Source organism: Pyrgilauda ruficollis, unplaced genomic scaffold (genome assembly GCF_017590135.1).
Source record: "Pyrgilauda ruficollis isolate IOZ18807 unplaced genomic scaffold, ASM1759013v1 scaffold250, whole genome shotgun sequence".
NCBI classification, from domain to species: Eukaryota; Metazoa; Chordata; class Aves; order Passeriformes; family Passeridae; genus Pyrgilauda; species Pyrgilauda ruficollis.
In genome coordinates, this window is record NW_024523823.1 from 232,957 (window position 1) to 260,178 (window position 27,222).

Here is a 27,222-nt window from a genome sequence, read left to right on the forward strand (position 1 = left end):
CTGCGTCCCTCCAGACCAGACTGTCCCACACCAGTCCAGGCTCAGGAGAAGGAAGAGGACACCCAGCCCTGCTTGTCTCCTGCAGCTGGAGAGTCCCTGTGGCTGCTGTGGGGGCTGAGCTGCTCCTGCTCCAGGCCCAGCCCCTGCTCAGGAATGGGATCGTTGTGCTCTGCTGCCTCTGGGGGCTCCTCAGAAGGTGCTTCCTCTCCTGGGGCTCAGCAGATGCTAACACCTGGTGGGAGGGGAGGGCCAGGACAGGGATATTCCCTGCCAGGAAACGGTGCAGGTGGGGTGTGGGGAAGGGTGAGCTCGTGGGGGTATTTGGGAGAAGGATTGTCCTGGGCTCAGCGTGTCAGGTGTCTGTCAGTGCGTGGGATTACAGACCCCGTGGTGCTGCTGAAATGCCAGCCCGTGGCCTGGTGGTATTCCACCCGTGACAGGTCGAGGATGCTCGGGACAGTTTTCTGGGATGGGGACAGGTTTCTCAAGGTTTCCCTTCCCTTCTGGAGGTCAGGTGTGCTGCAGGGAAGCAGAGCAGGGATCCTGCAGTGTGAGCTGTATGTGCCTTGGGGAATTGGGTGCAACAGGCCACACCAGGGCAAGGACAGCTGCTGGTGGATCCGTGTATTTCCTGTGCACCCAGGAGAGGAATTCCCAATTCCTGCGGGGTTCCAGCACTGAGCTGTACTCCCAGTCCAGCCCCTGGTCGTGCATCCTGCTCCCAGCATTGTGTGCCAGAGCCAGCCCAGGGCTGAACCCTCAGTAGCTGCTGGAAATCCATCAGGAGCTGTGCTGGACTCCCAGCAGGGAGGGAAGGACTGGGGAAAGCACCAGGATTGCCTCAGGACCACTGCAGAGTGACATTTGCTGGAGAGGGACCCAGCTCCAAACCCACCTGCAAGTGACACCTGCAAGTGACAGCAGGATATGAGATCCACCCCCACCCCAAACATTCCAACCTCTTCCCCCTCTCTGCAAGGCTGTAGGTACAGAAAAGTGCAATATTTGAGGATGTTTAGGGGTAATCTGACCCTATGAGCAAAGACATAAGACTGGAAAAGCCTCGGGCTGTTTCTGGGTGTTTTTTTGGGGATTGTAGCCCTGCTAGCAGCACAAGAGCTCATTGCTGGCTCAAAGGAGCTTGGTCCCAGTGTTCTGTGTTCCCTGGATGGGTCTGGACAGGGACCCCTGGGGCTGCAGGGCTCAGCCACAGTGGGGTCAGTCCAGGGGGTCCCCTGATCCTGCAGGAACCTGGTGAGCTCTTGGCACTGTCCCCAGGCCTGGTGGCACAGCAGCAGTGTCACTTGAGGTTCAGCCTGCCAGGGCAAGGGCCAGAGCTCCTGGGGCTCAGGTGTCTCAGAGGGGGGGTCAGTTTGTCTGCTGGATCCCCCCATCCCTGCTGGGACCCCTCCTGTGCCCCTGGCTCTGCTCCCTGCTCTGCTGGACACCTCCTGTCCCACTGTGCCATTGCTGGGCCCAGGGCTGAGCCCCGAGGTCCCCAAAGGGTTTTCTCTCTGACTTTGCCTTCCCCAAGCAGGTTTGAGGTGTGTTCTCTCCAGTGGGGCTGGAATTTGGCAGGTGGCTGTTCCTGTTCAGGGCTTTAGAGCAGCACCTTGTCCTGTCAAACACTGATCTTGGGATCCTGGGAGCCGTGGCCAAGTCCGTGCCAGGACAGAAATCCCTCTGGGTTCAGCTGGCCCTGCAGCAATCCTGGAGAAGAGAATTCCCATCCCACAGAGAAAACCAAGCCCAGACTCCGGGGACTCATACTCCTGGTGAAGCTTCTGACCTCTGATGCTTTCTGGAAATGAGAGAATTCCAGGGTTCTTCAGGATGGTTTTTGTACATTTGTGTAGCCTCAGCAAATCTGTGTAAAGTCTGTGCTGATCTGTAAAATACTGTGCAGAGAACTTTGAAAGTAATTGTAAAATATTAAAAGTTGATTTATTTCCAGTACAGGAGCAGTATTTGGGTCAAGGAATTCCTGGGTGGGTGGGAGGCAGGGGAGGAGGCTCCAGGTCTCCTCAGAGGAGCTGACCTGGGAGCAGGAAAAGGCTCAGTCATTGGCAAAGACAATTCCAGGACCCACCACAGTACCAGGATTTTTCTTTCAGGTGCTCCAAAGTGTCCTGCTCACAGGTGAGTGACCAGGGATTAACCTACAGGTAGAACCTGCACAGTCTTTATCAGTTAAATGGTGTTTTCCACCCTCACAGGACATCCTGAAATGCTGCTCAGACTTGAATATTCGATGGTTTATTAATTCCATCTTTTTATCCCCTTAGTATGATTTTTTTTCAAGAAAAAAAAAAAAAAAGGTGTGTTGGAGATGAGTCAGTTTAGAGAAATGAAAAAGGCAACTTCAATGGCACCACAGTCAGCTTGGCTTTCCCTTTCCCCAGATCCCCTCATCTTCTATATTTGCTGGAGCTGGACTAGAAATAGAACTGGGCTGAGGCCAGGGTAGGAAATAGAGCCACAGCATCAGAAGTGTTTAGTTTGAGACCTGTTCCTTTCCCAAGTGTGGAAATCACGGGGGCTGGGCTGGGGGTGCCTGCCAGGGCAGCTTTCCCTGCAGGAGGCAGTGGGGCTCGGGCAGCTCCTTGCCTTGGCCAAAGCCCTCTGCTGCCCTCGGGTGCCCCTCAGCTCCGCTGCCAAAGCAGCCTCGGGAGGATGGAGAGGGGAAAGCAAAGTGCTCCTGGACAGCACAGCAGGGAGCGGCCCGGGCTGCCCTGGCAGTGCCCGAAATAGGAACACAACGTCGGAGGAGGAGGAGGAGGAGGAGAACAGCCCCGGCCCCTCTCGCTGCTCCCCTGGCACTGCCCCCCAGGCACTGCTGCTGCCCCCCTGGCACAGCCACAGCTGCTCTGGGCACCTGTGCCAGGGCCTGCCCACCCTCCCAGAGAACAATTCCTAATTTCCAATCTCCCATTCATCCCTGCCCTCTGGCAGTGGGAGCCATTCCCTGTGTCCTGTCCCCCATCCCTTGTCCCCAGTCCCTCTGCAGCTCTCCTGGAGCCCCTCCAGGCCCTGGCAGGGCTCTGAGCTCTCCCTGGAGCTTCTCCTCTCCAGGTGAGCCCCCCCAGCTCTCCCAGCCTGGCTCCAGCAGAGGGGCTCCAGCTCTCAGAGTATCAGGAGATCACTTCAGGAGACATTTTTTCAACGTAAAGAAGATTTCAACTGCTTCAAAACCTCCTGCCCATGCACGGAAGTGACCAGGTAGGGCTCCAAAATACCTGTAAATGCCAGAGCACAGTGTTTGCAGGGACAAAGGGCTGCTTTGTCCCTGGCCTGCCACACAAGAGGTTCTTTCTCTGCTTCAGTTTGGTTCTTCCCTTTTTTCCCCAGTCTTCTGACTGAAGGCTTTGTGTGAGCAGGGTCATACCTGGCTCTTCCTCCCTCTGTGGCCAGGAGCTGATGTTATCTGGGGGAATTTGGCAGTTCCCTGTGCTGCTCTGACGGTTTCTGTCTGCTGTGTTTTGGTGTTTAATGACATCAGAAAATGTGGGGAACCAACCTCTTGGTGCCCCTTCCATGGGCTGCCACAAGGATGAGGCCCCTCAGTAGGAGGAGGGTTAATGGTGCTCTGACAGAGATGGGAAGGGGTAGGGTGAGGCTGAAGGGTCCCAGCAGGACCCTTCAGTGCAATGGATTTTTGGCTTTGGATCCTGAGCTTGAGGATCCAAAGCGAAAGCAATGAGCTTGAGCAGGTGAGCAAGCACCTGAGCAATGAGCAGGGGCTGGCTGTGTGCTGCGGGCAGTGCCCTTCCCTTTCTCTGTGCAGGGAATGGAGCCCAGTTCTAGGGCCAAAGAGGGGCTGGTGAAGGCTGGGGGTCTGCAGTGCCCAGCGGGGAGGGGAGGAGTGCAAATCCCCTGGAGAAAGAGGGAGATGCAGCAAAGCCGGTGGAGCCCGAGCCCCTCCTCTCAACCCATGCAAAATGTGGGGCCAGCCCCAGCCCCTCCAGAGCCTCTTCCCTCTGGAATTTGCATGGCAAACGGGAGAGCGTGGCAGCTCCTGCCCGTGCCACAGCTCCTGCCCGCTGGGAAGCTCCTGCTGAGGAGGGACAGACAGAGGTGGCAGCAGGACCGGGGAACAGGCTCGGGACAGCGCTCTACTGAGCCCAAACCTTCCCCTGGGCTCTTGAAGGCGCTGACTGTGACCCTGGCAGGGACAAACCGCGTCCCGCGTGTGACCCTGGCAGGGACAAACCGCGTCCCGCGTGTGACCCTGGCAGGGACAAACCGCGTCCCGCGTGTGCCCGGGTCCCTGGTGCCTGGGAGCGCCGGGAAGGAGCGCAGGGCAGGGGAACGAGGAGGTTTCCACGGCTGCTGCGGCTCCCGGAGCCTCCCTGCCCGCGGGGCGGCTCTGGCCGGGGCTGGGGAAGGGGAGGCAGGGCTTGGCAGCAGCGCAGCGAGAGGGAGCTGAGGGTGAGGGACGCCGACAGCCTGAGCTGCCTCCTCCGGCCTTTCTGTCCGCTCAGGAAGGAAGGAGGTTATTTTTAAACCCGGGGCCCAGGTACGCAGCGGTACCTAAGGCTTTCCCTCGTGCAAAAGGAATGGGAAGTGATGCAGTGCCAGCCGCTACCCCCACGCTCCCTCCAGAAGGATTTTCTTCCCCAAACCACTCCTCTAGCAAAGCTCGGCACCTCCGACCCAGCTCTAGGCACCAGCTCGGGGCTCATCCCACCCTGCCCCACATCCCACAGGGAGCAGCGCTCATCTCCTTATTTGGGCTGGGTCAGCCATGTGCCCGCAGCCCTGCCGTGTGCCAGCCCTGCCGTGTGCCAGCCCTGCCGTGTGCCAGCCTGCCGTGTGCCAGCCTGCAAACAGAGCCCGGGCTGCAGCCAGCGCCAGGGCACCGCCAGAGCCGCCAGCCCCGAGCAGCCTCACCTGGGGCCAGATCTCGGCCCCGCTCTCCTGCCACAGAGTCACACTGCGGTGACAATGGCACCGTGCTGAGCACGGCCGGAGCCGCTCCAGGCTGGGTCAGGGCAGTCAGACTGCTCCGGGAGCGCATCCCAGAGGGAACCTCCTGCCCGGGCTGCGTCCCGAGCTGGCAGCGGGCAGGAGCTGCCGCAGACTGTGAGCAAAAGCAGATGTGGGAGATGCTGCGGGCGGGTGGCGCTGCCAGGGGCACAAACACCGTGCCTGGAACGGGCGGCTGGAAAAGTGCCCTTGGAGGGACTCCTGGTGTCCCGGGGCGACGCTGTTTGTTGGGAGGTGCGAGCATCCAGGCTCCCTGCCTCCCTGGGCGGCAGCAGCGCCGGGACTGTCCCTGTCTGGGACGGCTGGCAGCACAGCAGGGGCCGTGCCAGGGCCGGGGCCGGTGCCAGGGGCGGTGCCAGGCTGACACACTCATCCCCGGGCAGCCCGACCTGCTGGGAGGGGACCGCACCCAGGGCAGGGCTGAGCCTCGTCCCCTGCTCCCTCCCGTCCGGGGACCGCCGGGGGACCGAGGCGCGCACGGGGACAGCTCTGTCACCGCTGCAGTTCTCCGAGAAAGAGGAAGCTGTCTCGAAATAACTCGGCTCTTCCCCTTGTGCCCCGTACGCTTTGAAGCGGCTGCCGAGCCCGGGAGCCGCAGGGGCTCTGCCGCCACCTGCGCCCCTGCCCGATGTCCCCTGCGGGTCCCTGCTGTCCTGGCCGGGCCCTCGGAGGGGGCTGCGGCTCCCTGGGCCCCCCGAGCCCGGCCTGAGGAAGGTAAGAGCCCCCGAGGGCGCGGTGCCCCGGCTCCTGGAGTGGGGAATGCTGCGGCTCAGCCTCCGCCGTGCCCCCGCTGCTCTCGGGGCTGCTCTGGCACTGCCGAGGGCTTTGTCTGGGGACTGGCACCGAGTGCTGGATGCCAGGGCTGGCAGCACCTGGAAGGCATGGCCGGGGGCAGAGCCATTCCTTTTGTCGGGAAGGACGAGGGGAGGGAGCCGCGGTGTGCGGGAGATCGAGAATGCGCTGCTGAGGGAGCAGGAGTGCCAACTCCCGTGCCAGCCGCCGGGGTCCTGCAGGGTCTGTGCCGGGTGTGACTGAGGGGCAGGGAGTGCTGCAGGGTCTGTGCCAGGTGTGACTGAGGGGCAGGGAGCTGCGGTTCTTCAGGCCAGACTGGAGTTTTGGGGAGCTCACTGAAAGCAGAGGGGGCTCTTGGTGCCTGTGCCCTGTAATTAAATCCCCTTTTTGACCTCGTTGTCCTGGTGCAGCCCTAAACTCTCATCCCTTCCTGGCTAAGGGTTTCTCTGTGCCCTCCCTGCCCACAGCTGTCACATCCCTGTGTCCCCACGGTGCCAAGAGAGCACCCCCAGCCGGGCACACAGGGCTGGGTGCCACGCACAGCGTGCTGTGGTCACTCTGTCACCCTCCTGCTGTCACCCTCAGGCGGTTCCTCTGTGCCCTCCCCTGATCACCTCCGCTGTGGCCGCCTGAGGGCAGCTGCCAGCAGAGGCTGGGCAATGGAGAGGACAGTGCTGTGACCCTGCACTGGGACATTGCACAGAGATGTGTGTGACAGGCAGGGCTGTCCCAGTGACCGTGCTGGTGACAGTCCTGCCCAGGGAATGGCTCTGGAGGGAGGCGGGGAGCAGCTGTGCCAGCCCACAGCCCCTCCCACCCCGGGAAAGCAGCCTGGCCCCTCCCGGGTGGGCCACATTTGGAAGTCTGAGCTCTCCCTGCTTTCGTTCCCCCTCAGGTGGACAGTGCTTGCCTGGGCTGTTTGTGAGCACAGTCTGGCAGTGGATTTCAAATCACACCTATTTTTTCCCTGTGATTGTTTTTCCAAAGTCGACTCCAGGGATGGAAAGATGCTAAATCTAAAAAGCTGCTGTTTCCGGAAAACCCTTTCCTTTCCTTAGGAAGAATGAAATGTGACGTTGGCAAGGAAGTCTCCAAACAGTCACTGGTGTCCAGGAAGCTGCTGGACTTCCACAGCTCCAGCAAAGGCCTGGGGGCTCGAGCAGAGCTGTGCCTGATGAGCACTCACTGCAGGGCCAATGAAGGTGTTTCATTCCTCAGCTGGCCCCAGGAGCCGTCTGTGCCAGGACCCCCCTGGCAGGGCTGTGCCTTCCCCGAGCAGCCAGCAGGCAAATGGAGCCTCAAGGAGATGCTGGAAAACCGAGTCTGGGCTCGTGATTCCCTTCCTTGGCAGTGAGAGCACGAGGGAGAGCATCTGCTTTCATCTCAGAGCTGCCTGGAACCAGAGCCCTGCCAGGGCTGCAGTTAAATCTGGCACTGAGAGCAGGAGGGGGCTCAGGCTGGGCCCCAGCATGCGTGGCACTGCCAGCTCTCCTGCAGGTCTGCCCACTCCAGCAGCGTGCCCAAAGGGGCCAGGAAGGTCGCAGGGCATCTTTCTGTGGGCTTCGAGTCTCGTAGCTGAAGTTTTGCCTGGTTTTTGTTTGAACAGAGAGCCCTCGGAGCAGCTGATGGAAGGGAGGGGAGCAGCCCTGCCCTGGCTGTTTATCCTTGCCCAGGGTCCTCAGGGGAGCCCGGAGCTGCTGCTGCCTGCACAGCCCGGAGGGCTGGAGGAGGGAGAGCTGCCTTTGCCCTGCTTTCCTACCTGGCTGTGCAGCTGGGCTGGAGCTCGGGATCCCGGCCGGAAGCAGAGCATGCTGCACAGACAGGCTTTGAGTGGAGGGGACAAACAGACACAGCCTCTGCCTCTGCTGGGGTCCCCTGCAGCTCCGGGGCTGAGGCTGTGAGGGATGAGGGATGTGAGGGGTTAAGGGGTAGGGGTGTAGGGGATGAAGGGGTGTAGGAGATGAAGGGATCAGGGATGCTGCTGGGGCCGTTTCCCAGCGTTGGGAGCTGCCAGCTGCAGTTCGGGGTAGCCCAGAGGATGCAATGTCAGATCCCCAGCGCGGCTTGTGGAGCACGGCCCTTCAGCTGCCACATCCCCCTCCCGCCCATCCCTCCCCATCCCTCCCATCCCTCCCGTCCCTCCCATCCCTCCCGCCATCCCGCCCCATCCCTCACATCCCTCCCGTCCCTCCCGTCCCTCCCACCCCACCGGCGTGCTCCAGCCGTGCCGGCTCCCGGAGTTAGCCCGGGCGGGCGGCGCCGGGGCCGTGCCAGACTCTGCTGCTCTCAGAGTCAGCCTCGCCCGCAGGAACCGCGGGGGAGGCGGCACGGGGGGGCGGACTGGGGCTGTCCCAGGCCACTCGCCATGCCGTGACGACACTGAGCCCATGCGGGTCCCCTCGGGCTGAGCGCTGCCCGCGGCTCCCGCAGGACGCTCCGGCGCTGGACCCCGCTCCCGCTGCCCATGGTACCCGTGCGATCCCCCCTTGGGGCCAGGGGGTGCGGAGCGCTGGGGAGGGCTCAGGTGGGCTGGGAGGGGGCACAGCCGCTCGCCGTGCCCGTGCGAGGCGCGGCTTTCTGTGTGTCTGCGCTGGGGCTGACAAACAGCGCCGGGAAAAGCTGAGCCGTGCCGGGAAAAAAGCTCAGCCGTGCCCGGGCGGTGAGTTTGTAACCAAACACGGGCTGCAGGAGGCGTGGGGAGGTGGCTTCGGAGCGGATAAATATAACTGGGGGAGCGAGGGGATGTGCTCTGCGTCCCGCCGGGGCTGCGCTGGCCCTGGACAGGTGGGGAGGGGGACAGGGACATCGCCCAGGCTGGCTGTGGCCAGTCCAGCTCCAGGTATGGCATTCGGGGTGCAGGCAGGGTGTGCCGGGAGCAGAGAGAGGATCCTGTCCTCCCAGGGGAGCCTCGTTACTGCCAGCCCGGCTCCCAGCACCCAAGAGTTTGGGCTGGGCTCTCTTTAGTGGCTTCAGCTATTTCTGCCTCGCTGCAGCTATTTCTGTGCCTCTCGTGTTTCACCTGGTCGGGGGTGGTTGGGGTTTAGTGATTTCCGAGTGCTGAGAGCCTGTGAGACAGAGCACAAGGCCTTTGGGGAGCCAGCCCCTCATTTCCAGGGGACAGCCTGAGTCACCACGGTGGGGCTGACGTGACTCCCCCGCAGGGACACGTCCCCACCTCTCAATGGGATTTTCAGTCTCACCCCAAGGGCTGAGCTGCAACCCCTGACCCGGGGCCAAGGGGGCGAAGCCCCTTTGTGGGGACAGGGCTGTGCTTCCTGCAGGGATGAGCCCTTCTCCCACCGAGGGCTGGTGAACCGGGATCCTCCTCCGTGGAGGACAAGGAGCAGCCCAGCCTGGGCTCCGTGTGATCCCATGGGGACAGTGACCTGTCGGCTGTCCCTGCTGCTGCCCAGCACCCTCCAGACACGCCCAAAGGCCACCAGGGTGATGTTTGATCTTCTGGAGCCCACCTGGTGACAATGTCTTTGGTGCCCGTGATCAGCCCTCAGAGAAGGGAGAGGGAGAGGGGCTGGTGTCCCCAACACTCAGGGTGGTGTCCCCAGCACTCGGGGTGGTGTCCCCAGCATTCAGGGTGCTGTCCCCAGTGTTCCCCCCTGCCTGTAAGGATTAGGGAAGGGACAACCCTGGAGGAGGTGACAATTTCCTTGTGCACACCTGGGCCCCAGCAAATGGGATCCCTGCTTAGGAGGAAGGAGCCTCAGTGGGAGGATGGAGAGGATGGAGAGGTGAGGGAGGCAGAGGCTGGAGGATCCCAAAATGGGACAGAGCTTCACCTGGGATTAGCTGGGCTGAGGTAGAGCACTGGTACAAACTGTTCTGACCCTGGGCCCCCAGGCTGCTGCCCTGCAGAGGAGGGCTGAGGAGGGTTTGTGGGGTGCTCAGCCAGGTCCTGCTCTGGCTGTGTCCAGCACCTGCAGTTTGGAACAGGAGGGTTCCCTTTAACCCTGCAATTCCCTTTAACCTGTGAATTTATCTGCCAGGGTAAGGGTGAGCTGCACTTTCACTGCCAAGTCCTGCATTTTTAAGAATAGAGCCAGGTGCTCCCCAAAACTGCCCCAAACTCTTGGGGAAGGTGGCTGTGGGGTCATTTGGGATTTTTGTCCTATGACTTTCAGAATTATTGAAACCTGAAGGGAGAATTGCGACTTCCCTTCTTGCCCTTCCTTTTTCATTTTTTTTTCCCTGCAAAAGGAATAAATCCAGCTGATGCCGTGGGTATTTTAAGAATTGCAGAGAGGAAGCAGAGATTTGCAGCTCTGCAAAGAAGTGGGATGAATGCAGAGAAGGCTCTGGTCTTGCTGAGCTGGCAGACAGCAAAACACCCAGTTTTGGGATGAGCTGTGCCTCGTGTCTGCTGCAGGGGAGGCAGGAGATCCAGGGGGACAGAGAGCACAGAACCCTCCTGGTGTGGATCAGGGAACCTTCCCAGACTTCTGGGAGCAGGGAGGGGCTCCCAGGGAAAGGGACTGAGTCCAGCAGGGGCTGGGACCAGTGCAGGGTCCAGAAATGGGGACAGCTCCCGTTCCTCTCGGGAGCTGTGGCAGACAGAGGGGCTGGCTGGAGGGGACTCTGGTGCCCAGAACCCTTCCTGAGGGCTGGCATCATCCCTGCCTGCCCTGCTGGGTCTGGGATGGGCACAGCAGGGCTGAGGGGCTGTGCCCTCACTCCCGGGAGCACAGCAGGCAGAGAACACCCCAGGGAAAAGGGGCAATTTCTGCTCCTTTGGGTTCCTGTGCTGCTCAGAAACATTCCCATGAAAAGGGGCAATTTCTGCTCCTTTGGGTTCCCGTGCTGGTCCTGGCTGAGGGAGAAGCAGTGGCTGGAGCCTGGCAGGACCCTGCCCGTCCCCCCTGTTCCTCAGAGGCTGTTCCTGTGCGTGTCCTTTCATCCTCCTCTCCCACAACACCTGCCCGTCCCCCCTGGACAGCGTGACTGGTTCTGAGCCTGCTGGGGACCTGTTTTGTCTCTTTATGTTGGGTTTTCCCAGGGCCCCAAGCACTGCAGCAAGCAGCGCAGTGTGGGCTCAGCCTCAGCTGCTCTTTGCTGCCAGGGAGCAAAAGGAGCCCTTTGGAGCAGCCAGGTGAGCCCAGCAGCAGAGTTTCTCGGGCGGGCCGGGCTCACGTTGTTCTTTGCTAAATTTGGCAGCTGTGGCAGGGCGGCAGCGCCCGCCCCCGCAGTGCCAGGAGGATGCGGATGTGGGAAGCCACCGACACCTTCAGCCGCATTCAGCTGCTGCTTCCTCCGGCAGCGGCCGGCAGGAGCGCGGGGCTGCCCGGGCGTCTCCCGAGCTCCGGGGAGCGCCGTGCTGGCCCAGCAGCAGTGCCAGCTCCGGGAGTGGCAGTGCCAGCTCTGGGATTGGCAGTCCAGCTTCGGGATTGGCAGTGCCAGCTCCGGGATTGGCAGTGCCAGCTCTGGGATTGGCAGTGCCAGCTCTGGGACTGGCAGTCCAGCTTCGGGACTGGCAGTCCAGCTTCGGGATTGGCAGTGCCAGCTCTGGGATTGGCAGTGCCAGCTCTGGGACTGGCAGTGCCAGCGGCTCTGAGCTGGGGCTTCTGTCCCAAACACCGCGGGTGCTCCCCCTGGGGTTCTGCCCCACGGGGTCCCAGAGGGTCCCAGGGGGTCCCAGGGGGTCGCGGTGCCTTTGTGCTGCCCCGGCTTGATCCCGAGCCTGTTCCCAGCCCGGCGGAGCCCAGCGTGTTCCCGTTTTCCGCAGGCACCGTCCCCGCTGCCAGGCCATGCCCCAGCGCCGTGAGCAGCCCTGCGCTGGTGCCCCACGAGCTGCAGCCCAGCCCGGCCATGGAGAGCTCAGGTGGGTGATGCTGAGCCCGGGGCCACCGAGGGGGAGCCGGGAATTACCCCTCACCCACCCCTCACACCCCCTTTTCTCTCTTCAGGCACCTGGGTGCTTCCCAGGGCATTCAGGTGCTGCTGGAAGAGGGGAAGGGAGGCACAGAGCAGTGCAGGGGCAGCCAAAAGCTTGGCTGAGTGTGGGGCACTCACAGCTGACAAAGCATTTGAGTTGTAAAGTGGTTCATTTTACAGTAGTATATTTTATTTATAAAATTGTTTTTTTGTTTCATAGTAATATTTTTATTTTATAGTAGTATATTTTTTATTTCACAGTAGTATATTTTATTATTTTTTATTTCATAGTAGTATATTTTATTATTATTTTTATTCTTATTTTATAGTAGTATATTTTATTATTATTTATTATTTTTTATTTCATAGTAGTATATTTTATTATTATTTTTATTCTTATTTTATAGTAGTATATTTTATTATTATTTATTATTTTTTATTTTATAGTAGTATATTCCATTGTTATTATTTTTATGGTGTGTATTTCGGTCCATTTCCCCCCATGTTTCATTTTCACACTGTTTCAGAGGTGCTGTTGATCTCCCAGGGTCAGGATGTCAGTGCTGAAAGGTTTTATTCCATTTCCAAGCCACTGCTCTTTGTTGCTGGGTTTATTTTTTGCTGCTTTTAGATCAAAGTGCAGCTTGTTTGTGCTGGGTCAAGCCTTTGCTCTGCCCCCCGTGCGGGACCCTCAGCGCTGGGGCTGCTTTGATGAGGAGCAGAGGCCAGGACTGATAGCAGAGCTCAGGAAAAGCCTCCCCTGGCGGTTACAAACACACAGGAAAAGAGCAGGACGTTTCAAACAGCCCTTTATGGCACAATTCCCGCGTGCCAAACCAATAAACAGGAGAGGGACATCGGGGAGCTTCCCAAAACCCCTGAGAGGAAACCAGGGGGTGAGGAAGGAGAAGCTGCCGAGACATTTCTGCAAATGGCACTTGCAAAACGAGGCAAGCCCAGTCTCCTTCGGATGTTTTTGTGCTGTGGCAGAGGTGGGGCTCCCTGTGCACACCCACATCCCTCAGCAGGGCAGAACTGGTGGCCCTGAGCCTGGGGCTCTTCCCTAGCACAGCTCCAAAACCATTCCCAATGTGCTGGAAAGGAGCAGTGCCTGATCCAAATGGGCATTTCTGAACAGTTCACACTTATCTTTGGGGAAAAAGTGAGATTTTAGCCAAATGTTTAGATTTCTTTGCTTGGAGACATGGCTGAGGGATCCTTCACACATTTGGGGTATCAAGTGTAGCAGCAGCCAGCCTAGCTGGGAAGCTGTAGGCTGGACCTGTGCTTGCTCACAAAAAGCGAGGAAAAAGTCAGTTATTTCATTAAACCACAGTACGAGACAATTATATCCTCTTTAAGGTGACACAATGAAGAGAAAGTTCAGCTTTTTGTCCTCTGCAAATCTGTAAAAACGAGCATGCTGCCAGGAGAAGCTCTGGAAGGCAGGGAGTGAGACAGGCTGGAGCCACCAGCTTCAGGCAGGCAGACCCTCCCAGGCTGGGTGGCACTTCTGGGGTTCTGTGGCACTCTGTGTCACTCCTGTGTGGTTTCCACTGCTGTTCTGAGGGCTCTCGGGGCTCTGATGCTGCTGTGTCACTCTGTGTCACTCTGTGTCACTCTGTGTCACTCTGTGTCACTCTGTGTCACTCTGTGTCACTCTGTGTCACTCTGTGTCACTCTGTGTCACTCTGTGTCACTCTGTGTCACTCTGTGTCACTCTGTGTCACTCCTGTGTGGTTTCCACTGCTGTTCTGAGGATTCTGGGGGTTCTGATGCCGTGGGGAGGGCTCTGTCCGGGCTGTTCCCTCGGGGTGCTGGTCCGGCTCAGGAGCCATGGGGAGGGCTCTGTCCAGGCTGTCCCCTCGGGGTGCTGGCCCGGCTCAGGTGCCATGGGGAGGGCTCTGTCCGGGCTGTCCCCTCGGGGCGCTGGCCCTGCTCAGGTGCCATGGGGAGGGCTCTGTCCGGGCTGTCCCCCGGCTGCTGGCCCGGCTCAGGTGCCGCTGTCCCTTGCAGAGCTGGAGTCGGACATCCTGCGGCGGGTGCGGGCGCTGCTGCGGGAGCTGGACGGGCACCACCCCTCCTGCCAGAGCGACCGAGGTGAGGGACAGCCACTGCCCGGGCCCGCGGGCACCGCCTGCCCCAACCCCCGGGGGACATGAGGGCTCCGCTCACCCGCCCTTGCCGACCCTCTCCAGGAGGGGCCAAACCCTTCATTAGCTGCATCCATGCCCCAGCAGCGCCTGTCACCCCGTGTGACCCTGTGTGACACCCCCTGCACAACCCCAGCAGTGTGTCACCCTGTGTCACCCTGTGTGACACCAACACCTGCACAGCCCCAGCAGCGTCTGTCACCCTGTGTCACCCCGTGTCACCCTGTGTGCCACCCCCTGCACAGCCCCAGCAGCCCCTGTCACCCTGTGTCACCCTGTGTGACACTGACCCCTGCACAGCCCGTGTCACCCTGTGAGATTGTCACCCCTGCCCAGCCCGTGTCACCCTGTGTGACTGTCACCCCTCCTGCCCGTGTCACCCTGCCAGCCCCTCACTGTCCCTGGCTGCTGTGCTGGGCTGGGACACACTCGCAGAGCCCCCAGGGGTGACCCCGGCCCTGCCCAGCTCGGCCCTGGGCACTCAGGAGGTTCCTCTGTGCTCTGGCTCTGGAGGATGGAACTCTTCCAGCCTGGGGAGCCCTAATGAACGTTGGAAAGTTGATTTTACTCTGAGCACACAGGATGCTTTACAGCTAATTAAATTTGGGGTTGCTGCAATGAGCCATGGCACCTCAGGGCTCAGAGGTTTCTGTCCCTGCTCTGAGGGTGAGCTGCTGGCAGCCAGGGACCGGCACTGGCACCAGCAGGACCCCAAATCCCATGGGACAGGTGGGGAAAGCAGCTGGGCACAAACCGTGCAAGGGACCAAACTCCACATCCTCCTTTTCCCCCAGGATCTCTAGGAGCCACTGCCAAGGGATTCCCAAAATCAAACCCAGCACAGCCGTGCTGTGCCCAGGGCCAGGGCAGGGGCACAGGGTCACAGCGGGGAGCAGAGGGCACTGCAGCTGGCTCAGCCCTCAGGGAGGTCCCAGCATGTCCCAGGGGTTCTCTGCACTGCAGGGCCCAGCTCCCTGATGCCCCTGACCTCCCCTGGTGTCCCTCCTCAGGAATGCTGCGGTGGACCCTGCACAAGAGAATCGACCAGAACCCCAGAACCAGCTGTGTCCTGGTCAGGATCCTGGTGAAGGAGCTGGAGAGGGTGAGTGTCACCCCAGGGAGGGGACAGTGCCACCACAGAGAGGGGAGAATGCCACCCCAGGGAGGGGAGTGCCACCACAGAGAGGGGACAGTGCCACCCCAGAGTACCTGGCCCACCCTGGGGGCTCTGGGGCTGCTCCTGCCCAGCCCAGTGTCCTGCCAGGACCTGACTGTGCCCTCCCTGCCTCTGCCCCTGCAGGCAGAGCGAGGGGACCTCCGGCACTACATCATCCCCCTGCTGCACACGCTGATGTACACCTTGATCCAGGTGAGCCGGGCCTCGGGACGGGAGCCTGCACCTGGGCACAGCAGCCTGTGGCAGCATCCAGGGACAGCAGGGCCATGGGAGAAGCCACCTGAAGCCCCTCAGAACCCAGAGCAGCCACTCAGAGCCAGCAGAGCCCTGGGACAGCCCTGGGCGGGCTCAGCTGTGCATGTCCCATGTCCCTGTGGCACACACAGTGCCAGGTCTTGCCGCCTGAGTCCTTTGCTAGTGCGTGCAGGAAGCCACAACCTGGCAAAACTGTGTGCCCGAGCTGCAGTGGGTATGGCTGGAGGCTCCCAAACCACTGCAGGGCCTGATTCTGCCCCACGGTTTGCATTTCAATCCGTAGTGAATTCGGTGCAGTGAGTTTGGTGCCCTCCCAGCCTGGGGGCTGTGTTGGGGCAGATTTAGGGGTCACTGCCTGTCACCTCCCTGTCCCCCTGCAGGCTCCCTGCATCCCTGACGAGCTCTGTGCCAGGGTTTATGACTTCTGCAAGAGGCTGCTGACCCTGCCCAAGCCCTTCTGCACCATCGGGCTGGACTATGCCAGCAGGCTGCAGGTGGAGAGGACAGCCCCAGGTAAGGGAAAAGGAAAGCAGCTCTAAAGCAGCCCCGTGGGCACTGGGCTGTCAGTGGGGCTGCAGGGAACAGCCCCGTGCAGGAAGCAAGCCCAAGGATGCCTGGTTTATTTTTTCTCCGTGTTCTTTTTCTCTGTTCTCACTGAAGTTCCTCCAGTTCAATTTTGCTTTATTAGGAGCCTTTCAAAGAATCCTCTAGAGCAGAGCAAGGTGCAGACACCCTGTGACGGGGAGGGGAAGCAGGAGAAACCTGCTGGGGAATTTTGGTGCCATTCTGGGGAGCCTCAGCCCTGGGCAGGGGCAGGGCAGTGCCTCTCTCCTGATCCAGATCCCCTGGTGCTCCTCAGACGTCCCCAAACACCGTCCCCATGTGGCCCTGGGGACAGAGCTCTTCCTGCTGCCTCCAGCTCCGCTCCCAAGCTCATAATGCCCTAAACAAAGGAAGGGAAACACAGGAAATCATCCCGGAATAGACAGGGGTTTCTTTTTCTGGAGCCTGGCCTATCTTTGTCCTTGGCTGTTTTTAGCTCTGGCCCAGTTCGTGGCTGTTTAAGCTGAGCTCAGCGGGTGTTCCCCGGCTTGGCAGAGCCTCCTGAGCCTGCAGAGCTGGGAGCAGCCCGGGCTGCCCCGAGGGCTGCGCTGTCGCTGCTCCAGCCGCCGTTTGTGCCCTGGCAGGGACCCTGTACCAGAGGATGGTCATCTCCGAGCAGAGCCTGCGCAGCGCCCCCTTCCCCTACCAGGAGAGGTGAGCGCTGCCCCTCGGAGGGGCCGTGCTTTCATTTCCCACTCTCAGGGAAACCTGTCCTGTCCCAGCAGCCTTGGCTGGAGCACATAGCCTGGGCCTGAACCTCGTGGCCGTGGGGGGCACCCCTGGGTGGCACCTCACTGGGACTGAGGTGTGGGGAGGGCACATTCTGCTGCGTCCCGAATTATTCTGGGAGGCAGGGAGCTGCCCTCGAGGGGAGACAGGGTGGAGATGGGGAATATCAACAGCAACAGTGGAAAAAGTGAGATATGAGCTGCCCCTGCCAGCCCTGGGGTCGCTGATGTGAGTCTGCACCTCCCCCTTTCCCCACCCTGCTGCCCCCCAGGATTTTCATCTTTGCTGACCCCGAGCTGCTGCCCGAAGCCATCTGCAAGGCGCTGGCCACCGACACCGAGGCGGCCCAGGTGTCCCAGAGCCCGCGGGGCTGCATGAGCTGCGTGGTCACCCACGCCCTGCAGGCAGCCCTGGGTGACACCTGCGACACCCACGGCCTCAGGGCCCGACTCCAGGTACGGCAGCAGCTCCTCCGGGGCTGTCCCTGGTCCTGCCCTGGCTGGACACCCCGGAGAAGCAAAAGGCAAGGGGAGAAACCCCCCAGCTCCCCAGTGCTGGTCTGCAGCCCCAGGGCTGGGCTGGGGCTGAGCTCAAACAGCCTTTGAATGGGAAGGAGAGGCTGCAGCAGAGCACAGGTGGAACCTTCAGTCTGAGTGTTGGTTTTGCCCAGCAAAGCCGAGACAGAGCCTCTGTCAGCTCCTCTGGGAGCTCCTGGGCACTGCAGGAACCTCTCAGGAGAAAGGTTTCAGTCAGTTTTCTCCAAACCCTCCTGGAAGGAGCTGTGTGGCCACAGTGACACAAATGTCTGCCTCAGAAACCTTGCAGGGACTCTCGGCAATTTCCACTCCAAGGTCACTTCGTGTGCCTGCTGTTCCCATGTCCCAGAGTCACCCCAAGTGCCAGCACCGCTGGGGATGCCCCAGGGACACGGTGCCCCTCAGCTGCAAAGCTGCCACAGAAGGAGCTGTAAGCAGCCAGCCCAGCCAGCATCTCTGCTGGGGACAGGAGGGCCTTCGTGTCCCCCAGGAAGCAATTTCTGCAGGACTCATTTGCTCCCCCTGCCCCTCCCGCTGCCCTGGCGTGGATCATCCCTGTTTCCAGGTGCTGACAGCCGCTGTCCCAACAGGCCTTGTCCCCGGGGGACGTGGAGCACTGGTTCCAGCAGGTGGTGGCGGCCGTGGAGGGCGCGGGCAGCGAGGGCAGCTGGGACCGAGGCCAGCACACGGCGCGGCTGGAGAGGATCTACCACGGCCTCCTGGGCTCCGTGCCCGCAGGTGAGCCCAGCAGACATTCCCACGGGGACAGGGAGCCCTCGTGTTCCTGCTGTGTCCCTGCCGTCGCTCCTGCCCGTGCCTCAGTTTCCCCCTTTCATTTCTCCCTCCCACCAGCGGTCAGACTGTGGTGATGGCTGGGTTTGTGAGAGCAGGGGCCTCACAGCCTCACGTCTGGCCAGGAGCTGTGGGCTGGGAGAGCCCCAGGGTTGCCCCAGCCAGCGCTCAGCACTGGGGCTCGTGCTCCTGTGTGGGGAAATGTTCCAAGCATCCCTGTTTTCCCAGAGAATGCTCCCCAGGAAGGGCTGCAGGGGACCCCTCTGCCCAACCCCAACATCAGCTTCCACCTGTGGACAGAAGATGAGCAGCTCTGTGAGTGCCCCGGGGCTGTGGGTGCTGGGTGGGGTCTGAGCCTGGGGCTCCTGTCCCAAAGGGGTCACTTAGCCCTGAGCCTTGGGCAGGGAGTTTGGGCACCACTGTCCCAAGGCCAGGCTCTGGAGATGGGTGCTGACTGCCCCAGGCCTCCTCCCTGGGTGTGGAGGGGGAAGGAACTGGGGCTGCAGCAGGATGTGCCCAGGGTACCCGACTGTTGTGGGTGCCCCTGGGCCCCGGCAGTGTCCAGGGCCAGACTGGATGGAGCTCTGAGCAGCCTGCTCTGATGGAAGGTGTCCCTGCCATGGCAGGGCATGGGAACAAGGTGATCCTCAAGGTCCCCTCCCCCCCGAACCACTCTGGGTTCTGGGGCTGGAGCAGCACCGAGCTCTCCCAGTGGGCAGCGGGGCTCAGGACTGGCTGCCCTCGGAGCTCTCAGCTCTGCGGGTTCCCTGCGGGGAGGGAAGCCGGGGCAGGACCGGGCTGAGCCCGGCTGTGCCCGCCTCTGCCGCTCAGGCGCTCGGTGCCCGCAGGGAAGGAACTGGTGCTGTTCCTGCGCCCGCTGTCGCAGAGCTGCGAGCCCGAGTGCCTGGGGCAGGAGCTGGAGCCCATGGAGATGCCGGACGAGCTCCCGGGCTGCGGCTGCTGCGGCCGGAGCCGCTTCTCCGTGCTGTCCACGGACAGCGGCATCGAGCGGGACCTGCCGGCGCAGGAGGAGCCGTGCGCGCCCTGCGCCGAGCGCTCCCGGCTCCACAGGAAGGGCGGCATCAAGAAAAAGCCGTCCCCTCTGGACAGCGTGGCCTTCCTGCAGGCTGGCAGCGCTGTGCCCGGCGGGAAGCCCCCCGGGAAGCTGCCCAGGAGGGCAGGGATGCCCCCCGAGCCCGCGGCCCCGCTGCAGAGGCTGCACACCGCCCGCGTGGTGCTGCTGGGGGACGATCGCGTCCTGGGCCGCCTGGCACAAGCCTTCCACTCCCTCAGGTACCTGCGGCCACCCGGGCTCGGGGGGACGGCGGCACAGCGGCTGCTTTGCCCTGCAGGCTGTTGGAGCAGCCGGGGGGGCTGGGGGCGGGCTGGGGCTCAGCGGGGCCCGGGACGGGCTCGGATCCCGGTGTCCGGCTCCCGAGAGCTCCCGACTGTCACCGGCGGCTCTCGCGGCCGCAGTGATGCGCACAGCCAGTCCTCCCCTCTGTCCGGGGGTCTCATGGCCCCCCAGTGATGCGCACAGCCAGTCCTCCCCTCTGTCCGGGGGCTCGGTTAAACGAACAGCAAACGAGGCAAGGTGTTTTCCTGTGCCAAAGGGAAAAATCCTGCAGAGAAGCTGTTTCCCAGCTGGCTGTCCCCAGCTGCTTCCCCCGGCTGGGGTGGGTGACAGTGTGGGCAGTCTGTGAGCAGAGCTGGGTGTGCAGGGACACCAGACCCTGACAAAAACCTCTCCGAGGCTCCCCATCACCTCCCCTTGCTTGATTTGGGAGCTCAGGGCACATCGTGGGCAGGAGGCAGCGAGGGGGGCCCGTGGCAGAGCAGCCGCGGTGCCCTGGCACTGCCAGCCGTGCCCAGGAGCCGTCCTCTGCCCCTGCCCGCGGCACATCTCCCTTTGCATTCCAGGAAACGGGAAGCCCGGCGAGTGTTCCTGACGCCCAGGCTGGACCTGCAGTTCTACCACATCCCGGTGGTGCCCTCTGCTGCTGCCGTGAGTGCCGGGGGATGGGAGGCTGGGGCAGAGCAGGGGATCAGGAATTCCCTGCCCTGGCCCTAGAACAGGGAGGGTGGGAGCCAACACGGAGCTGCTGGGCTCAGTTTGGGGTCACAGCCCCTTCAGTTCTGCTGCCAGGCCTCAGCTGCAGAGGGATCTGTGAGGTTTAGCCGAGGACTGCTGCTTTCCCCACCTCCCAGATGCTGAGGAAAAGCAGCTGCTGCTCATGGAGGGCTTTGCCTACCTTGGCAATGGCCCCGGGTTTAGGTCTTTGAGTCTCTTCTTGTGGTTTATGTCAGGCACATCCCTTCCCCTTGGACAGAGGTAAAGAAACAATTGCACTTAGGATATTTTAAGCTGGCCCAGAGCTGGCTGTGACCCCTGACAAAGAGGCTGTTAAAGAATCAGAATTCCTTCTTTTCATTCCTCAGGGAAGTTTTGTGCTGGAGCACCTGCTAAATGAGTTTGAGCAGGGAAAGGGAAGGGATGGGGAAATGTTGCAGGTCTCTGTATCTTCTCATGGCTCCTGATATGGTGAGCCCCCCGGTCCTGTTTGGCAGCAGGAAGCTTCCCAGGAGTGTGAGCCACGTCCCACAGGAGCTGGATTTAGGGCTGGAAGTGGCTGGGAGGGGTTCTCCAGGACCTTCTCCTCACGTTTGGCTCAACACAAGCCCAGGAAAAGCAAACACTCCCCAGGCTGTGAGCTGTGTTTCCCTGCAGGACCACGCTGGCCCCGAGGAGCTGTGCGAGGTGGCCGGGTACCTGGGCAGGGCTGACCCCTGGTACGAGAGCAACATCAACACCCTGTGCCACATGATCCCCAAGCTGGCCACCATGGTACGAGGAAACCTTCCCGTGTCCCAAAAACACCCGCAGCCCCTGAAGAGGGCTCTGTGCCCTGCAGGGCTCTCCATCCCCAGACAGATTTCATCTCCAAACCCTCCCCAGGCCCTGCAGGGCTCTCCATCCCCAGACAGAGATTTCCCTTCCAAACCCTCCCCAGAGGTGCCCGTGTCTGACACTGCCCCAGCCCACAAAAGCCATTTGCTGTGATGGGTTTTTTGACCAGAGGACAGGAAATGGCAGATTTCAAGAAAGAAAACTTTTGCTGAAATCCCCCCAGCTGTCATTTCCCGGCAGTTTGGGTCACCACTGCCAGCCCACACAGAAAGGGCTCGCAGGTGGGCACAGCTCCTGCTCCCTGTGAGTGGCGAGGCCAGAGGACAGCTCGTCCCCCACTCGGTGTCCAGGAAGGTGTGAGACCTTGTGGCAGGGTTTCTGAGAAGCGCCAGGGGCTGAGGCAGCCTGTGCTTTGCCCCCAGCCGTCGTCGCCGAGCAGGGCCCTGGTGACCGACCTGTTCCTCACCGATGTCATCGCCTACTACGCCCGCATGGGCACCCAGCCCGTCTGCTTCCAGCTGCACTCTGTCAAGGTGGGTGGCACAGCTGGCACAGCCCTGCAGGGGCTGGCAGAGCCGTGCAGAGCCAGCGGGCTCTGGGGCTCCCAGCAGATCCCAGCCTGGATCCCATTCCCCCAGCCCATCGTCCTGCAGCCCGTGACCCTGGAGCTCAGCTCAGCTGGAGCCAATGGCCCTGGCAGGGACATGTGGGGATCTCAGCTCAGCAAAGGGAGCCTTGAAATCCCCCACAGGGTCACGGGTGTCCTGCTCTGCTGGGCTCGGGGTGCTCAGCAGCCTGTACCTCCCCTGCTCCAGGTGCTGGGAGCGAGCAGGGCTCTGCTGAGCAGCTTGGCCAACACCTCCCTGTACCTGCAGGGCTTTGCAGGGCTTCCTGCAGCACCATTTGATTTATTTCCTGCCAGCTTTGCTCTGAGGTGGTATCAGAGCGAGGCCTGGCATTTGGTAGGAGAGCAAAGGAGGGCTAAATTCGGGCATACAACATTAACCCTTCCTTCCCTGCTCCTCTGGCAGCTCTGGCAGCCCCTCCAAAGATCAGGCACATGCACAGAGCTCCTTTTAATCTGCTCACAGCCATTGTGGCACCTATTGCAGCCCAGGAGGAGCCCCTGCAAGAGGCTTGCAAAGAGCTTTGGTCATTCCTGGTGGAGCATCCCCAGGACTCCACTAATAACCCACAGCCTGCCAGTCCTTGGAGCACCTGGGCCTCGGGCTGTGCCTGGGCTTTTGGATTTTCTGGAGAAATGTTCTCCACTCATTTGTGCTCGGAGGTGAAGGCCAGCAGTGAGGGTGTGGGTGGTTCAGGCAGGGCACGAGGAGTTAGAGACAGAGCCCGGAGCTGCTCTCCTGCCCTGCAGGGTGTGGGGCTCTGCTGCAGACCCTGCCCTGCTCTCCCTCCTGGGTGAGGACTCCCTGCTCCTGCCCGGCTGAGGGAGCTGCCCCAGTGTGAGCCCAGGCCCACAGGAGCTGGGTGTGGGGCCAGGCTGGGACAGGAGCTGCAGGACCTGCTCTGCACATCTGGGCCAAGACAGCCCCGTGAAAAGGAAACACTCCCCAGGGCTGCGGTGGGCTGGCCATTGAGGCTGGGTCAGAGAGAAACGGCGTCCCCTGAAGCTCAGCAGCAGCTCAGCCTGGCCGGGGGAAGCGCTCACGCTGACGAGAGAGTGACATCTCTGAGGGCACAGTGACATCCAGTGGCAGGGGACACTGCCTGTCCCGCGCTTCTGGCAAGGCCCACCACCCTACTGGAGCTCAGGAAACGGAGCCAGGGCAGCTCCCCCAGCCCGAGGGAACCCTGAGCGCCATGGGCAGCTCCCAGCTCCCCAAGGCTACTCTGGAGAAGCTGTCCAGGCTACAAGCCCCGTGTGACACCTCAGGGTGACAGAGATGTCCTTAGGGGTGTTCCTGTCAGGGATGTTCCTGTCAGGGGTGTCTCCCAGGGCTGTTCCTCTCAGGGGTGTTCCTCTCAGGGATGTTCCTGTCAGGGATGCGTCTCAGAGATGTGTCTCCCAGGGCTGTTCCTGTCACGGCTGTTCCTCTCAGGGCTGTTCCTCTCAGAGATGTGTCTCCCAGGGCTGTTCCTCCAGGGCTGTTCCTCTCAGGGCTGTTCCTCTCTTTCAGCTCCTGTTCCAGGACCCAGCACAGGACCCAGCTGAGGACGTGTTCCTGACGGAGCTGCTGACCCAGGTGCAGGACAGCCCGTCCCACAGAGGTGTGTGTGTCCCACCAGCCCCAGCCCGGACAGGGCTCTGCCACCCCCAGCTCCCACCCACGCCCCCCTCAGCCTGCACAGCTCCAGGCCGTGGGCAATATTCCTTGTTCCTGGCCTCCACCTCCCTCCTGGGCCCGGGAGATCAGGCTGGTGCCGGCCCTGGTGGCCGCTGGCTCCTGGCTCAGCCAGGGTTTGCAGTCTGTGCCTGTGGTTGGCTCCAGCACGCTCCAGCTGGGGCTGAGCCCTGATTCAGTTGGGGAAAGAAGCTGGCCTTCACAGCCAGATGTTTTTCCTGTAGAAATCCAGTTCCTCGAGCTGCCAGGGGTGGAACAGGAGTGCCGGGAGGCTGTTCCAGCAGTGCCACCCAGCTCCTCTGTCGGTGCACTCTGGTGCCAGTCCAGTGGGTGTTTGTCACTGAGGTTGGCACAGAGCCTGCAGTGAGTCTGTGCCACTGGCACAGAGCCTCAGCTCCCAGGAGAGGGACAGAAGGGACAGAGTGTGACACAAGGCCATGGTGGGACACGGGGGGGGCTCAGCCCAGGGGGGATCCCTCTGCTGAGCACAGACGGGTGGGAGGAGGGAGAGTCAACCCCACCTGGTTCTCTCCTGGCAGAGCTGAGCACAACCAAGAGGAAAAGCACCCTGGATGGGCCTGGCATGGACCTCACAGTGACCTACAGGAGGGTGAGTGGGGCTCCTGCACCCCAATCTCTGCTCCAGCAGGGCACAGACCTGAAAGGGGACTGACCCTCCCTCTGTCCTGTGGGATTGCTGTCCAGGCAAGGACAGAGGGGCTGTGCTGAGCCTGTTAGCTGCCCTGTGCTTGTGCCAAGCTATGCCCAGCCCTCCCCAGGCCAGGCCACTGCCAAGGGCTCTGCCAGGACACTGCCAGGGCACTGCCAGGACATTGCCAGGGCACTGCCAGGGCACTCTAGGACACTGCCAGGGCACTGTCAGGGCACTGCCAGGACACTGCCCCTTGCCCACAGGTTGTGCTCAGTGACCGGCAGAAGGAGCTGGCCCTGTCCCTGCGCTCCACGGGCCTGCTGATGAAAGCCATCCCTGCTGAGGAGGCTGAAGGTGAGTTCTTCCTCCTTCCTGAGGTTTCTGGTGCTCAGTGCAGTGGATCTGGCCACAGTCCTTGGTGCCAGCTGTGTCTGGGCTCTGGGGGTGGAATCAGTGACAGGAATATTGGTGTCCCCATGGTCTGGTGGGGGTTTTCTCAGCAATGACGTGTCTGAGGCTCAGACTGGATTTCAGCATCTTCCCTCTGCTCCAGCCTTCCTCATTCCGCTGGCCCTTAGCACAGCCTCTGAGCTTTCCACCCCGGGCACGATCCCACACAATTCCTGTGCCCTTGGAGCCTGCTGGAGTCCCATGTGTCCACAGTCAGTGACCCAAACGTGGGGCAGGGCCCCCGAGAGCTGAGCTGAGGCTGTGCCATGGCCCCAGACCAACCCTCTGCTTCTGTCCAGACCTGGGCTGCCTGACTGTGACCATCACCGAAATCATCAGGACCAGCAACTTGGCAGGACGCTCGTTCTCAGTGAGTCCCCGTGGGATCCTCAGGGCCAAAATCCCTTCAACAGCAGGGAAAGGGGCAACCCCGGGAGGAGGAGAGGGCTTTGGGGCCACCCTGTGATTATTTCCCATGGAGAAGTCTGGATGTTTGAGCCAAAGCCCCAGACACCCTGGGTGTCATCCCTGCTGGTCACTCTCATCCCTGCTGGTCACTCCCATCCCTGCTGGTCAGTGCCATCCCTGCTGGTCACTGCCCTCCCTGCTGGTCAGTGCCATTCCTGCTGGTCACTCTCATCCCTGCTGGTCAGTGCCAGGTTCTGAATACAGAGAAAGGATTCTCTTTGTGCCACATCTGAGGTTTAAAAAAGAAAACCAGAGAAATGCCATTTTCTGTCCCTGTCACACCCAGCACGCAGCCCAGGGCAGGGGGCAGCCTCAGCAGGCTCTCTCTCCTCTGCCCATCCAGGCTGTGGCAAACAGGTTCAAAACACGGAGTATCAAGGTCAGGAGCCCAGAGCAGAGACCCTTCACGGTGCAGCTGGACAAGGACAGCAGGAGAACCTACAGGGACGTGATCGGGTGAGAGCCCTGGGGTGCCAGCTCTGCACATCTGCCTGCATCCCCTCCTGTCCCTGGTCCTCACCCGTGACAAAACCCCTCGTTCCTTCTCCAGGGACAGCAGGGCACGCTGGGGCTCTCCTACATTTGTGTTTTCAGGAGAGGGTGTGAGGAATAAAATGATTCTTTACACAAGAGGTGCTGTTGAGGCAGGAGAAAAGCAGGCATCTCCAGGGGCAAGCAGAGCTCAGATCTCCTGAATGATGAATTGTACCAGGGTGCTGATGCTCTCTGCACTGCCTGCATCCCTCCCCCCGGGGTCTCCAGCAGGTGCAGGTTGGGGAGAGGACCCAGCCCTGTGGACATGGCGGGGTTAATGTGCCTGGGGCAGCTGCAGGGATACGGAATGTGCTGGTGGTTCAGTGTCCAGCCGACATAAACTGAATTCCTGAGTCACACTGAGCCAGGCTCAGGACCTCGGGTTTGCGTCAAACACTGACAGCTCATCTCTGCAGCCAAACCCAGCCGCAGAAAGCACAAATGCAGCTGCAGCTGGCCGTGGGAGAGCTGGGGTTTGCTCGGGGATCACATCGGAACATGCCACAGTAAATGTGTTCTGTGCTCTTCCAGCCTGGAGGTGTCTCCCTGCCTCGAGCCCAGCTACTGCCTGCAGAAGACGAGGACCACGAAATTCAGCCCTCAGGAAACAGAAGACGTGGGGCTTGTGAAATACCTGCCCAAGTCTCTGCTGCTGCCCATCAACACTTTTGCAGGAGTCATCCCCTGAAGGAGACGGGAGAAGGTGCTGTGGGTGATGACACGGGGTCAGCACAGAGGACACGGGGAAAGAAAACACACAAAAAGCCACCGGTGGTGACTTCACATGGCAACGGTGTGAAGAGCTGCCCCAGCAGAGGTGGATAGGCTCGGAGGGCACAGCCATGCCCTGTGACATGTGTGACAATGGCCCCATGCCCCTGCCAAGGGCACAGCTGTGCTGCAGGACTGAGCTTTCACCTTTTGCACAGGTCAGGGAAAAGCTTTGAGCTCTCCGTTTGGGAAGAGTGAGGAAGATCCGTGCGAGGTGGTGCTGCCTGTCCTGGGGAGCCAGGGCAGCTGGCAGCAGCAATATTTCTTTTGGAGATGTCTCACAGCCCAGCAGGGGCCAGGTTTTCACCTCACAAGCCAAACGTTGTTGGTGCTCCCCTGTGCCACACTGGGGCATCAAACATTGTGTCCCTGGGGGAAGCTGAGGGGTGGCAGGAGCTCTCAGGCACCTCAGGAAACCCCTGCACGAGCAGCTCTTGTTGTTGGCATCGTGTGGGCTTTAAGGGGTGACCCCTCTGCACCCCTCTGCCTCTCCAGGGCTTCCCCGTGGGGTTTGCACACACCAAGAAAAGGCTCAGAAAGCCAAAAGGGCTTCCCCTCTGGGCTGGGGTGTGGGCTGGTGTCCAGAGTTTGTTCTGTACAGCTGTAAATGTTGTAGATGGATGATAAATTATTTGTATAGGTGTTGTGGATGACTTGTACCAGAGGGTGCAATCCTTTCAGTGCCAATTGAAGGAAATTTAGACAAACCCAAGCCGAAGCTGCCACTTGGTGGTTGTTTTGTGTTTGCACGTGGCTGGGCTGCTCAGGAGCTCCATCTGAACGTGAGGTTCAGTTCTTCCCTGAACGGATTGTCCAGGGAGCGTGTGGAGCGTCCCTCACTGGGGATATTCCACACCCGCCTGGACACAATCCCGTTCCATGTGGTTCCTGTCCGTGTTCCCCGCGCCCCGGCGGGCCGGGATGAGGGCGAGCCCCGGGCTGGTGCCCTCCGAGCCCCCCAGCTTGTGCGGGGTCGTTGGGCCGGGTGAGCGCTGCGGCCCCTTCCAGCCCGGGCCATAACGGGATGCTGCGCGAGGGGATGCGCCGGGCCATTCCCGTGACGGTCCCGGGCCATTCCCGTTCCGATCCCGGGCCATTCCCGTGCCAGTCCCGGGCCGATCCTCTGCCGGTGCCGGCCATTCCCGGCCCGGTCCGCAGACGGCGCTGCTCCCCGCCGGTGCCGGGGCGGGGCAGCTGCCGGGCCGGGGCCGCCCCGGTGCCGCAGGTGCG

General features: G+C 61.2%; 1 protein-coding gene across 7 annotated transcripts; it reads left to right on the plus strand.

The window, feature by feature from the left end:
• The first annotated feature begins 5,376 nt into the window (after positions 1 to 5,376).
• On the plus strand, positions 5,377 to 26,704 carry PIK3R6 (phosphoinositide-3-kinase regulatory subunit 6). Of its 7 annotated transcripts, none has more exons than XM_041470949.1 (20): positions 5,377 to 5,700; positions 11,513 to 11,608; positions 13,678 to 13,761; positions 14,825 to 14,916; positions 15,115 to 15,183; positions 15,627 to 15,759; positions 16,434 to 16,503; positions 16,850 to 17,033; positions 17,705 to 17,852; positions 18,135 to 18,221; positions 18,755 to 19,199; positions 19,827 to 19,911; positions 20,635 to 20,751; positions 21,237 to 21,347; positions 22,953 to 23,043; positions 23,657 to 23,727; positions 24,033 to 24,123; positions 24,519 to 24,589; positions 25,031 to 25,143; positions 25,753 to 26,704. In XM_041470949.1, exons 2-20 carry the CDS (start codon positions 11,596 to 11,598, stop codon positions 25,907 to 25,909), a joined length of 2,232 nt encoding a protein of 743 aa, XP_041326883.1. In that variant the 5' UTR covers positions 5,377 to 5,700; positions 11,513 to 11,595; the 3' UTR covers positions 25,910 to 26,704. The 7 variants fall into 7 exon arrangements, with proteins under 7 accessions (XP_041326883.1, XP_041326879.1, XP_041326877.1 ...); XM_041470945.1 differs by lacking the exon at positions 5,377 to 5,700 and adding an exon at positions 8,001 to 8,245 and having other exon boundaries at positions 11,478 to 11,608; XM_041470943.1 differs by lacking the exon at positions 5,377 to 5,700 and adding an exon at positions 8,001 to 8,245.
• The last annotated feature ends 518 nt before the right edge of the window (positions 26,705 to 27,222 follow it).

Excerpts from the sequence above, each read along its gene's own strand:
- PIK3R6 (XM_041470949.1), top strand. Across the intron at positions 23,044-23,656 it reads GGACAGCCCGTCCCACAGAG|AGCTGAGCACAACCAAGAGG; the intron begins GTGTGTGTGTCC and ends CTCTCCTGGCAG. Across the intron at positions 23,728-24,032 it reads TCACAGTGACCTACAGGAGG|GTTGTGCTCAGTGACCGGCA; the intron begins GTGAGTGGGGCT and ends CCTTGCCCACAG.